This window comes from Cherax quadricarinatus, chromosome 55 (assembly GCF_038502225.1).
Source record: "Cherax quadricarinatus isolate ZL_2023a chromosome 55, ASM3850222v1, whole genome shotgun sequence".
Taxonomy (NCBI): Eukaryota; Metazoa; Arthropoda; class Malacostraca; order Decapoda; family Parastacidae; genus Cherax; species Cherax quadricarinatus.
Window position 1 is genome coordinate 16,578,915 of NC_091346.1, and position 17,417 is coordinate 16,596,331.

The 17,417-nt window shown below is 44.3% G+C and overlaps 1 protein-coding gene and 1 long non-coding RNA gene across 3 annotated transcripts in view; one reads left to right on the forward strand and one right to left on the reverse strand.

Annotated features, from left to right (window-relative positions):
- The window catches only part of LOC128699017 (uncharacterized), a 125,530-nt gene that overhangs the window by 101,990 nt on the left and 6,123 nt on the right, over positions 1 to 17,417 (forward strand). For both annotated transcript variants that reach the window (XM_070096877.1, XM_070096878.1), the window contains 4 exons: positions 8,090 to 8,285; positions 9,077 to 9,187; positions 10,042 to 10,217; positions 13,419 to 13,570. In XM_070096877.1, the coding sequence (XP_069952978.1) occupies positions 8,090 to 8,285; positions 9,077 to 9,187; positions 10,042 to 10,217; positions 13,419 to 13,570 (635 nt within the window). The remainder of the gene's footprint in view (positions 1 to 8,089; positions 8,286 to 9,076; positions 9,188 to 10,041; positions 10,218 to 13,418; positions 13,571 to 17,417) is intronic.
- Positions 9,167 to 17,417, reverse strand: part of LOC138854337 (uncharacterized) — a 19,940-nt gene continuing 11,689 nt past the window's right edge. The window contains exon 3 of the long non-coding RNA XR_011393536.1: positions 9,167 to 9,302. This is a non-coding gene — a long non-coding RNA (uncharacterized lncRNA). The remainder of the gene's footprint in view (positions 9,303 to 17,417) is intronic.

Sequence of the window (17,417 nt, forward strand, 5' to 3'; positions counted from 1 at the left end):
CTGACACTTATTGTATGGTCTCTTAACGTGCTAGTGACACCCCTGCTTTTCATTGGGGGGATGTTGCATCGTCTGCCAAGTCTTTTGCTTTCGTAGTTTGTGATTTTCGTGTGCAAGTTCAGTACTAGTCCCTCTAGGATTTTCCAGGTGTATATAATCATGTATCTCTCCCGCCTGCGTTCCAGGGAATACAGGTTCAGGAACCTCAAGCGCTCCCAGTAATTGAGGTGTTTTATCTCCGTTATGCGCGCCGTGAAGGTTCTCTGTACATTTTCTAGGTCAGCAATTTCACCTGCCTTGAAAGGTGCTGTTAGTGTGCAGCAATATTCCAGCCTAGATAGAACAAGTGACCTGAAGAGTGTCATCATGGGCTTGGCCCCCCTAGTTTTGAAGGTTCTCATTATCCATCCTGTCATTTTTCTAGCAGATGCGATTGATACAATGTTATGGTTCTTGAAGGTGAGATCCTCCGACATGATCACTCCCAGGTCTTTGACGTTGGTGTTTCGCTCTATTTTGTGGCCAAAATTTGTTTTGTACTCTGATGAAGATTTAATTTCCTCGTGTTTTCCATATCTGAGTAATTGAAATTTCTCATTGTTGAACTTCATATTGTTTTCTGCAGCCCACTGAAAGATTTGGTTGATGTCCGCCTGGAGCCTTGCAGTGTCTGCAATGGAAGACACTGTCATGCAGATTCGGGTGTCATCTGCAAAGGAAGACACGGTGCTGTGGCTGACATCCTTGTCTATGTCAGATATGAGGATGAGAAACAAGATGGGAGCGAGTACTGTGCCTTGTGGAACAGAGCTTTTCACCGTAGCTGCCTCGGACTACTCTGTTGACTACTACTCTGTGTTCTGTTAGTGAGGAAATTATAGATCCATCGACCGACTTTTCCTGTTATTCCTTTAGCACGCATTTTGTGCGCTATTACGCCATGGTCACACTTGTCGAAGGCTTTTGCAAAGTCTGTATATATTACATCTGCATTCTTTTTGTCTTCTGGTGCATCTAGGACCTTGTCGTAGTGATCCAATAGTTGAGACAGACAGGAGCGACCTGTTCTAAACCCATGTTGCCCTGGGTTGTGTAACTGATGGGTTTCTAGATGGGTGGTGATCTTGCTTCTTAGGACCCTTTCAAAGATTTTTATGATATGGGGTGTTAGTGCTATCAGTCTGTAGTTCTTTGCTGTTGCTTTACTGCCCCCTTTGTGGAGTGGGGCTATGTCTGTTGTTTTTAGTAACTGTGGGACGACCCCCGTGTCCATGCTCCCTCTCCATAGGATGGTAAAGGCTCGTGATAGGGGCTTCTTGCAGTTCTTTATGAACACGGAGTTCCATGAGTCTGGCCCTGGGACAGAGTGCATGGGCATGTCATTTATCACCTGTTCGAAGTCATTTGGCGTCAGGATAACATCGGATAGGCTTGTGTTAACCAAATTCTGTGGCTCTCTCATAAAAAATTCATTTTGATCTTCGACTCTCAGTCTGATTAGTGGCTTGCTAAAAACTGAGTCATATTGGGACTTGAGTAGCTCACTCATTTCCTTGCTGTCATCTGTGTAGGACCCATCTTGTTTAAGTAGGGGCCCAATACTGGACGTTGTTCTTGACTTTGATTTGGCATAGGAGAAGAAATACTTTGGGTTTCTTTCGATTTCATTTATGGCTTTTAGTTCTTCCCGCGATTCCTGACTCGTATAAGATTCCTTTAGCTTAAGTTCGATGTGTAATAAAGTTGGTAGAATTACCGACAATACGTAAAGTAAAAGGACACAAGTGCAACTAATGTGGCATTTATTGTGGCAACGTTTCGCTCTCCAGGAGCTTTATCAAGCCTGATAAAGCTCCTGGAGAGCGAAACGTTGCCACAATAAATGTCACATTAGTTGCACTTGTGTCCTTTTACTTTAAGTTCGATGCTTGCTATTTCTCTGACCAGTGTCTCCCTATGCATTTCAGATATATTGACCTCTTTTAGCCGCTCATTTATTCTTTTCCGTCACCTGTAAAGGGAGCGCCTGTCTCTTTCTATTTTACATCTACTCCTCCTTTTTCTTAGAGGAATAAGCCTTGTGCATACATCGAGTGCCACCAAGTTAATCTGTTCTAGGCATAAGTTGGGGTCTGTGTTGCTTAGTATATCTTCCCAGCTTATATCGGTTAGGACTTGGTTTACTTGGTCCCACTTTATGTTTTTGTTATTGAAGTTGAATTTGGTGTATGCTCCCTCGTGACTAATCTCATTATGTCGGTCTGGGGCTCCGCGCATACATGTCTGAACCTCAATTATGTTGTGATCTGAGTATATTGTTTTTGATATGGTGACATTTCTTATCAGATCATCATTGTTAGTGAAGATGAGGTCTAGTGTATTCTCCAGTCTAGTAGACTCTATTATTTGCTGGTTTAAATTGAATTTTGTGCAGAGATTTAAAGGCTCGTATGAGTGTGAGTTTTCATCAGAGCTGCCTCCTGGTGTTATTACTCCAACAATATTATTTGCTATATTCCTCCATTTTAGGTGCCTTAAGTTGAATTCCCCCAGGAGCAAGATGTTGGGTGCAGGAGCTGGAAGATTTTCCAGACAGTGGTCAATTTTTAACAGCTGTTCCTGGAATTGCTGGGATGTTGCATCCGGAGGCTTGTAGACTTCCACAATGACTAGGTTTTGGTTCTCGATCTTTACTGCTAAAACTTCCACTACATCATTTGAGGCATTAAGCAGTTCTGTGCAAACAAGTGACTTTGCAATGTACAGGCTAACCCCCCTTCTTTTGCCTGTTCACTCTGTCACATCTGTATAGGTTGTAACCTGGGATCCATATTTCGTTGTCCACGTGATCCTTTATGTGGGTCTCAGTGAAAGCCGCGAACATTGCCTTTGCCTATGCAAGCAGTCCACTGATTAAAGGTATTTTGTTGTTTTTTGCTGGCTTTAGACCCTGTATATTTGCAAAGAAGAATATCATCGGACTGGTGGTATTGTTGGTACTGGGGGGGATTTTTTTCCGGCATTAGTATCTGTATCTGTTGGTTTGGAGTGGAGGCCATCGACTGTGGTTCCACTCCAGGAATGACTGGATTTGGTGTACGATTTCTGCCATTTCCTGCCAGTTTTTTTTTCCTTCCTGGCACTAAAAAACCTCTCCCTCTTGAGTGGCTGTGGCTACCCAGGTTTTCCCATTGCCTGGATGTTTTGTATCTTTTTGTCCCCTTTAGATGGTGTGCCTGGCAATTTAAGTTATAGCACAGTCTTTCCTGTACTGAAGAGGTACACATTTCGTGGTGAAAAAGCTTACAGGAAGGGAGTTTGCATTTTCCTGTTGTCATATGGGCACGGAATTTTCTAGGGTGGTCATAGTTGCACGTCCCATCTGTTTTTTCCAGATTTCCCATGTCTGCAGATACCAAGTGCATAGTATATGCACATGCTTGGTTTCCGTTTGCCTTGGGTTTCTGTGACTGTATTCCCTGTTGGTGCATGTTTACCTGTCTTATTCCTATCCTCCCTAGCACCAACAATGGAGCTCCCACCAGTTGTTTTTGGTAATATATCCTCACTATTGCTAGTGGAGTCCTCTTGTTTGCTATTTCCTGTGGTATTTCTAGTTTGCAATATTGGTTTTATCTTATCTTTGACTACACTTGTTTCCCCACTACGGCTCCTGTCCCCTATGAGGTCATTTATATGTATTCCTTCCTGCGTATAATTCCCGACTACCTGGACAAAATCTCCAGCTTCACCATTACTGTCTCCCAGGACAGCACCTCCAGCTTCACCATTACTGTCTCCCAGGACTAATCGCTTTATTTTCCTGAGTCCTTTGCTTTCTGTACTTTTCCCATTCTCTAGAGCACTTAGTTTTTGCCTCCCTACACCTTTGGGAAAACCAAGGGCTCGTTCTGTCCTTCCCATTATTTCTGTCACCCTTGGGAACAAACCTTTCCTCTGCCGTCTTGCATTTCATTTACTGATTTTCCTACTAACTCCTGTTCCCACTGAACCTCCTGCAGGAAGGTCCTCATTCCTGTGTAGTCCCCCATTTTATAGTTTGGCTTTTTCCTTTCTACTCTTGTTACCCTCTCCACTTTTAGCTCCACGATGTATTCAAAGCTAACAACCATGTGGTCACTAGCTCCAAGAGGCCTTTCATATGTAATGTGCTCAATGTCTGAGTTACTCAGGGTGAACACAAGGTTCAGTCTTGCTGGTTCATCCTCCCCTCTCTCTGGTAGTGTCCCTAACATGTTGGTGCATGAGGTTTGCCAGCACCACATCCATCATCTTGGCTTTCCATGTTTTGGGACCCCCATGTGGTTCCAGGCTTTCCCAATCAATCTCCCTGTGACTGAAGTCGCCCATGACCAGTAACTTCGCTCTACTCGAGTGAGCCCTTCTTGCCACCTCAGCTAGTGTATCCACCATTGCTCTGTTGCACTCAGCTTATTTTTCTCTTGGCCTCCTGCAGTTCTGTGGTGGGTTATACATCACTGCAATGACTACCTTGTGTGCCCCTGACTGAACTGTACCTACTATGTAACCCTTCTCCAATCTTGTCCATTCCTTCCATTTCTTGATAGCCCCACTGGTTTTTAATTAGCAGTGCAACCCCTCCTCCCCCTCTGCTCCTTCTGTCCTTCCTCAGGATCTGATATCCGGATGGGAAGATTGCATCTGTTATTATCCCAGTGAGTTTTGTTTCTGTAACCGCTATGATGTCTGGGAACATCTCCTTGATTCTTTTATGCCACTCCTCACATTTATTTGTTATTCAATCCACATTCATGTACCAAACCTTCAACTTCTTTTCTATAACTGTGGTCTGATGAGAAAAGTGGGTTAGGGGAAGCAGGTGCCCTGGCAGGGGCCTATAAGGGGTTGCTGTGGGGGTGTGGGTCTGTGGTGTGGATGTGGGGCAAAGGGCCTAGAGGGGATTTCAGTGGGGGTGGGGTTGGGGAGAGGGGGCCTATGGGGGTTTACAGTGGGGGTGGGGGTTGTGGTGAGGGGGATGGGGTTAGGGGGTGCAGTGTGTGGGTTGCTGTGGGTTACTGTGGGGGTGGGGTTTGTGCAGAGGGGGATGTGTGGGTTACTGTGGGTTTCTGTGGGGGTGGGGTTTGTGCTGAGGGGGATGGGGGCAGAGGGTACAGTGAGTGGGTTTTGGGTTAGGTTGTTTGATTGCTTTGGGATTACCATGGTTGTGTTCCTTCTGTGGGTGGTACTGGAGGGGGTTGTGTTTGTTCTTCCACCTGGGCCTGATTTCTCCTGCTTCCCACCTTCCTTGCTTCCCATTCCTCCTTGCGACATTGCACCCTCTCTTTCAGTATCATCCTTTCTTCTTGTGTTCTGTCTCAGTCGAAGTACACACTTTGGAACTCCTGATTGGCCCTTAGGTCCTGTAGGATCCGGTTTCGAGCTGACTCTGCCTTGAAAATCACTTTGACTGGATGCTTTTTTCCTCTTGCAAACTACCCAATTCTCCGAAAATTTGTCAACTGGGTCATGTCGTCCTCTCCTATTGCTTTCATGATGCTCTCAATCGTTTTTTTCTCCTCCTGTTTCCTTGCCTCGTAAGTTTCCCCACCTACTTCTTGGAGCCCATAGACAAAAACGGCCCTCTCCCTTTCATCCTCCCACTGTACTTCCCTGAGCATCCTCTGATACGAATTAGTTTCTGCCATTGATGCATTGCTTTCTACTGTCTCTTCCCTATCTGGTGCCCCTGTGTTTATCTGTTCTTGGACATGGCAGTTGTCTGTTAGAGCCTCTGTATAGCCCAGCTCCTTCATTGTCTTTAGTCCTCTCATTAGTTCCTGCTGCTCTCCCTGCCTTTTCCCAGGCTTCCCTTGGGTCCGATAGTCATCACATACAATATATCTCCTTTGTTCCCTACTGTCCCCTCATTGGTGACTGAGTATCAGATCTTGGTGTCATGGCTGTACTGTCCTTTGGTTCTTTAGGCTATTTCAGTCTTTTTAGTTCTTCTTCTAAGCTCTGTATCTTAGCTTCAGCTGCTGTGATTTGTAATAACCCTTTCCTGCTCTCCTCAGCTATTTTCTCTTCCATTTTCTTGCCGAGCTCTTTTAGCCTCCTCCCCCACTTCTCTCTTCTCGTGAGCTCTGCCTCCCAGTCTTCTCTCCCAGGTTTACCCCTCTCTTCATCCACCATTCCTCTGGTTCTCTGTCTGGGTTTTTGGTGTCCCATGTTTCTTTTCCACAAAAGGAAGAGTTTATGCCAGGAGTGCTGTGTGGAGGGGGGTATTTGTTGTGGGGAGGGAGGGGGGTTTGTTGTGGGATTAAGCAGGGAGGGGAAAAGGATAGTGAGCTGGAGGGGGGGACAGCAGCAGAGGGAAGAGAGATTGGGGAAGACTAAGGGGGACAGGGGGAAGAGCAATGGGGGGGAGGGGAGTAGGAGGAGTAGGGAGGATGAAAAGGAAGACGAAGAGGGAGAGAAAGTGGGATGAAGAGAGATAGTGTGATTGAATGCGAGTTAGAGAGTGAGAGAGTGAGTTAGAGAGAGAGAGTTAGAGAGAGAGAGTTAGAGAGAGTTAGAGAGTGAGTTAGAGAGAGAGTTAGAGAGAGAGTTAGAGAGTGAGTTAGAGAGTGAGTTAGAGAGTGAGTTAGAGAGTGAGTTAGAGAGTGAGTTAGAGAGTGAGTGAGAGAGTGAGTGAGCTAGAGAGAGTTAGAGAGTGAGTTAGAGAGTGAGTTAGAGAGAGAGTTAGAGAGTGAGTTAGAGAGTGAGTTAGAGAGAGAGTGAGAGAGTTAGAGAGAGAAAGAGGAAGGGAGTGTTAGTGTGTGAAGCTTGAGAGTTGGGTAGGATCAGCCTTTAGTGTGCTTGCAGGCCTAGGAGGCGAAGGGAGAGAGAGGAGAAGGAAGGGGAGGTGAGGGGGGAGATGGAGGAGGTGCAGGAGGAGGGAGGGATAGTGGAAAGGGGGAGAGGGAGAGAAAGTGAATAGGAGAGGGAGAGAGAGATAGAGATAAAAGGAAAGAGAGTAAGAGAGTGAGAAGGAAGAGGAGGTGAAGGGGGAGGAGGTGTAGGGGGAGGAGGTGTAGGGGGAGGAGGTGTAGGAGGAGGAGGTGTAGGAGGAGGAGGTGTAGGAGGAGGAGGTGTAGTGGGAGGAGGTGTAGGGAAGGAGGTGTAGGGAAGGAGGTGTAGGGGGAGGAGGTGTAGGAGGAGCAGCAGGAGGAGGAAGCGGTAGTGGAATAGGAGAGAGAGGTAGAGAGAGAGGTAGAGAGAGAGGTAGAGAGAGAGGTAGAGAGAGAGGTAGAGAGAGAGGTAGAGAGAGAGGTAGAGAGAGAGGTAGAGAGAGAGGTAGAGAGAGGTAGAGAGAGGTAGAGAGAGGTAGAGAGAGGTAGAGAGAGGTAGAGAGAGGTAGAGAGAGAGAGAGAGAGAGAGAGAGAGAGAGAGAGAGAGAGAGAGAGAGAGAGAGAGACAGAGAGAGAGACAGAGAGAGAGACAGAGAGAGAGACAGAGACAGAGACAGAGACAGAGAGAGAGGTAGAGACAGAGACAGAGAGGTAGAGACAGAGAGGTAGAGACAGAGAGGTAGAGACAGAGAGGTAGAGAGGTAAAAGGAGTGTGTGGGTGTTGGAGTGGGTATGAGAGATGTATCCGTTAGGGTAGGACTACAAGTGTGTGTGTGAGAATTTATGGCCCTCTTATTTTCAAGTGTGTGTGTGTGTGTGTGTGTGTGTGTGTGTGTGTGTGTGTTACTATCCTGCCACCCGAGCCAAGCGAGGGGAGAGGGAGGAGGAGAGGGACATTTCCCCTTGAACATCAGTAAAAATAATATTGCTGCTGTAGGTAAAATAGAAGAACATAGCAAAGCAAGCTGTTATTTTGACAGCTTTTTGCTCATTCATGAGCTATTTTAGAAGCATAATGACTTGAAGAGCTACTCCTGCTTGTATCACTGTATCTTATGAACTATAGCAGGTTCAAATAGTCTCCTGACGACTATAGTTTAGAAAATACTCTTTTAGCAGAAGAAACATAGATTGCTTTTATTGATAAAACTATACACAGGGCAAATGTTGCTCCAGTGAAAGCTATTTTGCAACAACTTGCACTACCACTCTTACAGATTGGGTACCTTTTCTTCACGGACATCCTGGAGTTGAACTGCACCCTCACCATTGACCCCAACAACACCCTGCCTAAGGGACTGGGGATTGTCAACGCAACTACCATCATGAGATTGGTCTGCTCCACCAGCCTCAATGCCGCTCTCAAGTACTGCGGGAACACCTCCTATGTTGGTTATCAGATGAACGGAGAGGGTATGTGGATCCCGTGTTTGTTAATTTTATCCATTCTACTGTGTACATTGTGCTTTTTTTTCTGAGTTCCAAGTGACCCACCTGGTCATGGTGGGTCACTTGGAACTCAGCTGGTACTATGGTAATGGCATCTAAGTGGCAGTGGTGGAAATGAACATGATAGGTGGTGGTTGGGATCAGGGTTAGAAAGATGAATGTAATACCACATTATTGACAAGTATGACTTTGAATACACAAGTTTCGCAACAAGCTTGTATTACCACAACATTGGGCCCCACGCAGGTTTGTTTAGGAACAATTTCCCATTTTTTTGATGGATTACAAATGTCTTGCATAATAACACGTGCAAAATTATCTTGGATAATCCAAGAGAAGGTCAAGCAAAATAATTTATTTCCATTGGATAGAGCTTTATCATTGTAAAGCTCTCACAGAGAGTGATGTCATAACAAAAGCTTGGTCTAAAACATGCATGTCTTCATGGGAGGCTATAAAGAGAGAGAGAGAGAGAGAGAGAGAGAGAGAGAGAGAGAGAGAGATTGATGGTCTAAAACATGCATATCTTCATGGGAGGCTATGAAGAGAGAGAGAGAGAGAGAGAGAGAGAGAGAGAGAGAGAGAGATAGAGAGAGAGATAGAGATAGAGATAGAGATAGAGATAGAGAGATATTGATTGATTGATTGATTGATTGATTTCTTGTTTCATATTTCTATTATTCATTATACATCTTACTTCCCTCTCTCTTCTGTTAACCACCTCATTCCTCACACATCTTTCACTTTTTCCACAGACTGCACCAATCCCTTAGGAATGGCTACAATGAGTGCGTGCCAGCTAACAGCATCATCAGCCATCGACTCCACTACTGGTCCTCTCATGGCTGTGCCTGGCTCTGGCTCAGGTAATTATGCCTTTCAGCTGAAGTTCCTTAATTCTGGTGATGGTGACACTTGACCAGAAGAACGAAAATACCTGATGACTTCCAGGTGCTGTTTCACATAGGTTTTAGCACTTCCCTTTAAAAGTAATAAACAATATTAATAAATAATAATAATAACACTAATGGTAATAATAAATGAGTAGCCCAACATATGCTGGGCTTAATAAAAGTGCATTGGTTCGTATACTCTTCCCGCCATATATGTAGATCAAGACATTTCTTATCCAATCCATATGTATGGGACAAGCTGTTCGCTGAAAAAATCCACATATTGGTCTAGCCATTGTTGACTAATCATCGTGAATGGGGAAAAAGTCATTTGTTATTAACCCATTCATGTGGCCTGAGTTACACCTGTGTATGGTACAAAACATGTGCTGGAGCAGACTTTCTTGGCAAAGAACACCTATGCAGGTGTGTGAGTTACTGAAGACATGAACTCGAAAAGGATATACACGACGAGAGATGGTACTTCTCTCGGCGTTCATTTACTTACTCCCCTATAATACTTTTTTTCTCAGGGATTAGAGTAGTCGTGATTGGAGTTGAGCAGGTGATATGCAGACTTAGTGATCCCTCATGTAGTCAATGGGCTTTAAACCCAATTTTTTTTTTTTTAAATCAAGAGGGAAGTGCTAAATTAGTATGGGATATATAGCACCTAGGAAATGGGAGGCATTCATGCTCAGCTTGGGTTGAAACCCAGTTAACCAACAACTGAGAATATGACTTAAAAACACATTTCAAATTTGCCACATATCAGGTCATGAGCGAAAAAAAAAAAAAAATTGAAATTGCTGTTTCCTCATCACCAGGGTGGAGTCCACCAGTACGTGCAGGAGCAACCTGGAGTGACTACTACACCATCGATTTCCTGAAAGACACAAGAGTCACAAGGATTGTCCTGGAGGCTGTCACAGGGACACTCTCCATAAGCTCCTTTAAGATGCAATACTCACAGAATGGATATATCTTTGTTGACACCTGTGAGGTGAGAGAGAAAGTGAGAGGTAGAGTGAGAAAGAGATAGTGAGAGTGAGGGAGAAACAGTATGAGAGAGAGAGAGAGAGAGAGAGAGAGAGAGAGAGAGAGAGAGAGAGAGAGAGAGAGAGAGAGAGAGAGAAAGAGAGAGAGAGAGAGAGAGAGAGAGAGAGAGAGAGAGAGAGAGAGAGAGAGAGAGAGAGAGAGAGAGAGAGAGAAAGAGAGAGAGAGAGAGAGAGAGAGAGAGAGAGAGAGAGAGAGAGAGAGAGAGAGAGAGAGAGAGAGAGAGAGAGAGAGAGAGAGAGAGAGAGAGAGAGAGAGAGAGAGAGAGAGAGAGAGAGAGAGAGAGAGAGAGAGAGAGAGAGAGAGAGAGAGAGAGAATGAGAGAGAGTGAGTGATCTGGCAGAAGGCATAGTCACTTGTCAACCCCTCGGGTACGTTGGATCGTCTGACCACAAGGCTGTTTTCACCACACTTAAGATCCCAACAGAACGAGGTGAGGAGTCCACACGCACAACCTGGCTATGGGAAAGAGGTAATTGGCCAGCCCTTTGCTCTGAGCTCGCCACCACCGACTGGAATGCTCTTCTCCAGGGGGATGTTGACAACCAAGTGAAAGCCTTCACTGGACACATCCTTAATCTGCAACAAGAACACATTCCTCACCGGCAATATGTGACAAAGCCTACAGATCAGCCTTGGTTTGGCTTTCGTTGTAGAGAGGCTGCTACTGCTAAGTACAAAGCATGGCGAAGGTATAAGAGACATCCTACCACCTAAAACAGGAACTTGCACATGCAAGCCTGTAGGCATATGGGTGATGTTCAAAAGTGGGCCATTGCTAAATGGGAGTTGGTCACTAAAAGAAAGTTAGCATCAGGTAGGGTAGGCTCCAAAACCTGGTGGTCCCTGGTCAAGGACAGACAAGGTTATCTGCCTGATGAACTTATTCCACCTCTAAATCGACAGGATGGGACCACCTCTACTAGTAGTCAAGAGAAAGCGGACCTCTTTGCTGAACACTTTGCTACCAAAATGCAAGTTCCTGATCCAGCAAGGGACCCTCCTTGGCTAGCTGCAAGAACTGTGTCAAAACTGTCAGGGGTGACAATAAGGCAGGAGGAGGTGCATTTCCTTCTTAAATCACTTGACCAAGAAAAGGCTGTGAGCCCAGACAGTTGAGCCCCAAGATTGTTGAGAAGATGTGCAGACCAGCTAGCAGCACCTCTAACTCGCATCTTTCAGCACTGCCTAGTACAGTGTAAATGGCCCTCTCCATTGAAAGAGGCAAATGTAGTCCCTGTTCACAAAAAGAAGAGCAGAGCAGAAATCAGCAACTACAGACCAGTGTCACTCCTGTCAATCACTGGTAAGATCCTTGAGACAATAATCTCAAGACAAATGACAGATTTTTTTGACTACCACTCACTACTTTGTGATCGTCAATATGGCTTCAGGAAAGGTTACTCTGCTGCTGATCTGTTGTTAAACCTCTCCACTAAGTGGCACCAGTCATTGGATGAATCCAAAGTCAGCTGTGTGGTAGCACTGGACATTGCTGGCGCTTTCGACCGGGTGTGGCACCAGGGCCTCTTAGCAAAACTTCAAGCACTGGGAATTGCAGGCTCTACGCTATGTCTCCTCAGTGATTACCTTCATGGTAGATCTCTAAGTGTAGTCCTCAATGGAACGGAATCAGCAAGACATCCTATTGGGGCAAGCGTTCCACAAGGAAGTGTGCTGGGTCCACTGTTATGGAATGTCTACTTCAACGACCTTCTTCATCTCATCCCAGAATCACATGCATATGCAGACGACTGTACACTGACATTCACTTATCCAAGAGAAGAAATGCCAGCTGCTCTAAGCTACATCAATCACCAGCTGAGAGCTATATCAGCTTGGGGAAATAGATGGCAAGTAACATTTGCACCTGAGAAAACGCAAATGATGATCGTCTCTAGGCACCATGATGGTAATGCTGGTGCAGTAGTAAGGATGAATGGGAGGATGTTGGCACCTGGAGAAGAAGTTGATATCCTTGGGGTGAAATTTGACTCCAAACTAACCATGAAGAACCATGTTGTAAATCTTGCAAACAAGGCAGCCAGGAAGCTTACAGCACTTCGCCGTATCTCGCATCTGCTTGACAGTAGGGGTTGCAAGATACTGTACGAGGCACAAGTACGCTCACACCTTGAGTATGCTCCACTTTCTTGGTCTGCCTGTCCCCCCTCTCATCTGCGACTGCTTGACAGAGTAGAGAACAGAGCAAGACGTCTCATCTCTCGCCTGGACCCATCCTGGATGGATCTGTCATTTCAGCAGAGCCTTCAACATAGGAGGGATGTGGGTGGCCTTACTGTTATGTACAAGGCCAATATTGTCAAAATACCACACTTGGATCCACTTCGAGGACAGCGCGAAACAAGCTTTTATGCCACAAGACGGGCAGAAAGCAGCAACTTCACTCTGGCTGTACCCTTCTCCAGAACATCACTCCATCTGAGATCATACATACCCAGGATGACTCGAGTATGGAACACATTCGTTCAGCATAACGATGTCAACGAGATAACGTCAGTTGATCAAATGAAAATGCTGGCCCACAGATGGCTCCAACTTCATCCTGTTCCCTACTTGTATGTCTCATAACAATAAAAATGCTTTCAAATGAGCTGATGTAGGTAACAGCTCTTAGCTTGTCAATAAAGTTAGGAATCCTTAACCTGTAAATAGCTTGTCAATAAAGCTAGGGATCCTTAACCTTGTCAAACCATGTGTAAAAAAAAAAAAAAAAAAAAAAAAAAAAAAAAAAAAAAAAAGAGAGAGAGAGAGAGAAAGAGAGAGAGAGAGAGAAAGAGAGAGAGAGAGAGAAAGAGAGAGAGAGAGAGAGAGAGAGAGAGAAAGAGAGAGAAGCAGAGAGATGAGATTTTCAAGAGAATTTTATTATATTACAGTGTAGTCATTATTATCATGTGCTTCACGTCATCATGCTATAATATGTGGCTATATTCTTCGTAATTCCACCAAACAAATAAAATTTTGCCCTTCATTGCATCTCACTATATTAGAGTATCTCACAGTGTATTTTACTGTTCTTTATTGTATTTCATTATGTTAAACTGTACTGTAATCTTCTGTACTAAGATAAAGTGTGCTGTAATGAAAAGACTTTGTTGCATTTTACTGTAATTGGATTGGATTACAGGGCATTGTAATCAACGTTCCTACGAGTGGAATTGTCGACCTGCCCAGTGAGTGTCGCTTCCAGGCTCGGTATGGCAGACTGGTTATTCTCAGCGTCAGCAGTGGTCTTGGGACCGCTGCTGTGCCTACTGGCACCACCCCTGTGGGTGTAAGGTGGGTCTTACCTGGAGTTTACCTGGAGAGAGTTCCGGGGGTCAATGCCCCCGCGGCCCGGTCTGTGACCAGGCCTCCTTAGGTCAGTGTCCCAGGATGCGACCCACACCAGTCGACTAACACCCAGGTACCCATTTTACTGATGGGGAACATAGACAACAGGTGGAAAGAAACACGTCCAATGTTTCTACTCTGGCTGGGAATCGAACCCAGGCCCTCACCGTGTGAAGCGAGAGCGTTAACCACCAGGCCACCAGAGCCCTTAAAGATTTATAAAGGGTGTTTAAGACATAATGAGGGTCTTCAGTACATAAGGTGTAAGCTTAACCCGTAAACGGTCCAAACTTATATATACGTTTTTTCAACATTTGAAAGTATGTAAAAAAAGTAGATCTTTTTTTTGTTTTTTTACATTTGAAAATGTGTAAAAAAATTTGATCTTTTTTTTTTTGTTGTTGTATTTGAAAATATGTAAAAAAAACATAGATCTACTTTTGTAGCACTACACATGTGAACTTAGATCTGCTTGGACCGTTTACGGGTTAAATGTGATGAGTGAACGTACGTCCACACCCACACATAATATTATACTATCTATAGCCCACCTTTCTCCTTATATCTATTTATATCTTATCTTTGCCCTTAAATTGCACTTGCTATAATAAGGTTAGATAAGTTTCCCGAGGTGCTTTTAGTACAAAATCATTCATTTTTATATTAACATAAATGAAAAAATACATCTTTAAATGTGTTACAAAATTTCAGAAAGGACTTAATTTTAAAGGAGTTCTTGCTAATTGACCAATTTTACCTATTTGGCACGACATGTATGTATGTATGTGTATATATATACAGTAGGGCCCCACTTATATGGCAGGTTAGGTTCCAGGCTACCGCCATGAAGCAGAAATCGCCGTAAAGTGGAACACCTCTTCTTTTCACTTATAAATGCATACAATTACTAGATAACAAGTTTACACTAACATATATTAAGTTCGTAAGTTTATTCAAATATACACAAATGCAGTTACATAGATTATCATACATAGCAGCATATGTGTAAAGTACCTAGGATAAGCCAAAAAAGTCAGAGTGACTTATTTCTATTCGGGTTAGCAGTAGAACTAGGCATTAAAAACAATAAAAAAGTAAAATACACATACAGTGGACCCCCGCCTTACGATATTAATTCGTTCCTGAGAGCTCATCGTAAGCCGAAATTATCGTAAGGTGAATTAATTTTCCCTCAATATTTGCACCAATAACTCATTACAGTTGTGACCAGATGTGGAAGTGTGAATTGCTCATTACTCTATAATTTGTTTATGATTGTAGCCATGTATAAACATAAGTAACCATTCTTACAGAATTCATTACCTTTGTAACTTGTGAGCTCATTACCTTTGTACCTAGTTCAGCTATCAAAACTTTGGGGGCCCAGTCCCTGGACCCATTACGTACCTCTGTAATCTGTAAATACCTTTGTAACTTGTCATGATTGTGACCAGACCTACCTGGAGTTCATTACCTTTGTAAATTGCGAGTTCATTACCTCTGTAACTTGCTCAGCTATCAAAACTTTGGAGTACAGTCCCTGGACCAATTATGTACCTCTGTAATATTTTGACTACCGCCCACAGGATGGGTATGGGGTGCATAATACACATATTAAACTAAACTAACCTATAAGAAATAATGGAAATTAAATTAATCTGTTCCTGACACCCCAAAGTATGAAAAAAAACAATTTTTACAACATGAAATATTAATTTTAATACACACAAACTGAAGAAGACATGCACAATTCTCTCTCCCCTCCTCTGAAGCAGTTTCCTCAGGACTGGCCTCTTGCTGTTGAAGATGATCTTGCAGCTCTTCAGTGGTTAGTTCTTCATTGTCCTCCTCCACCAACTCTTCCACATCCTCTCCACTAACCTCCAATCCCAAAGACTTCCCCAATGCCACAATGGATTCCACAACTGGCATACGCTTCTCAGGGTTAGCCTCATACCCTTCAAAATCCCTTTCTTTTATACATTCTGGCCACAGTTTCTTCCAAGCAGAGTTCAAGGTTCTCTTAGTCACTCCCTCCCAAGCCTTACTTAAAAGGCTTACACATCTTGTTCCTCATCCTCATATCCGACATAGACAAGGATGTCAGCCACAGCACCGTGTCTTCCTTTGCAGATGACACCCGACTCTGCATGACAGTGTCTTCCATTGCAGACACTGCAAGGCTCCAGGCGGACATCAACCAAATCTTTCAGTGGGCTGCAGAAAACAATATGAAGTTCAACGATGAGAAATTTCAATTACTCAGATATGATAAACACGAGGAAATTAAATCTTCATCAGAGTACAAAACAAATTCTGGCCACAAAATAGAGCGAAACACCAACGTCAAAGACCTGGGAGTGATCATGTCGGAGGATCTCACCTTCAAGGACCATAACATTGTATCAATCGCATCTGCTAGAAAAATGACAGGATGGATAATGAGAACCTTCAAAACTAGGGAGGCCAAGCCCATGATGACACTCTTCAGGTCACTTGTTCTATCTAGGCTGGAATATTGCTACACACTAACAGCACCTTTCAAGGCAGGTGAAATTGCTGACCTAGAAAATGTACAGAGAACCTTCACGGCGCGCATAACGGAGATAAAACACCTCAATTACTGGGAGCGCTTGAGGTTCCTAAACCTGTATTCCCTGGAACGCAGGCGGGAGAGATACATGATTATATACACCTGGAAAATCCTAGAGGGACTAGTACCGAACTTGCACACGAAAATCACTCACTACGAAAGCAAAAGACTTAGCAGACGATGCAACATCCCCCCAATGAAAAGCAGGGGTGTCACTAGCACGTTAAGAGACCATACAATAAGTGTCAGGGGCCCGAGACTGTTCAACTGCCTCCCAGCATACATAAGGGGGATTACCAACAGACCCCTGGCAGTCTTCAAGCTGGCACTGGACAAGCACCTAAAGTCGGTTCCTGACCAGCCGGGCTGTGGCTCGTATGTTGGTTTGTGTGCAGCCAGCAGTAACAGCCTGGTTGATCAGGCTCTGATCCACCAGGAGGCCTGGTCACAGACCGGGCCGCGGGGGCATTGACCCCCGGAACTCTTTCTCCAGGTAAACTCCAGGTAAACAACTGAGGATGCTAAAGTGATCTTTCCAAAACACTCTTAGTCAATCGAGTGTCTGAGGTCACTTCAAAGCACTTTTGAAACATAGCTTTTGTGTAGAGTTTTTTGAAGTTTGAAATGACCTGCTGGTCCATGGGCTGCAGGAGAGGAGTGGTATTAGGAGGCAAAAACTTGACCTTAATGAAGCTTATGTCCCCAGAAAGTCCCTCTGCCAAGTCTGAAGGATGACCAGGAGCATTGTTTAATACCAGGAGGCACTTAAGGTCCAATTTCTTTTCCATTATGTAATTTTTCACATTGGGGGCAAATGCATGGTGTAACCAGTCATAGAAAAAGTCCCTAGTGACCCATGCCATACTGTTTGCCCTCCACAGCACACACAAGTTAGCCTTGGCAACATTGTTTTGCTGAATGCTGTGGGAGTTTCAGAGTGATACACCAATAAAGGCTTCACTTTGCAATCACCACTAGCATTAGCACACATCAGAAGAGTAAGCCTGTCTTTCATAGGCTTTTGTCCTGGGAGTGCCTTTTCCTCTTGAGTAATGTAGGTCCTGCTTGGCATTTTCTTCCAAAACAGGCCTGTTTCGTCGCAATTAAACACTTGTTCAAGTTTCAATTCTTCACTGTCTATGTACTCCTTGAATTCCTTCACATATTTTTCAGCTGCTTTTTGGTCTAAACTGGTAGCTC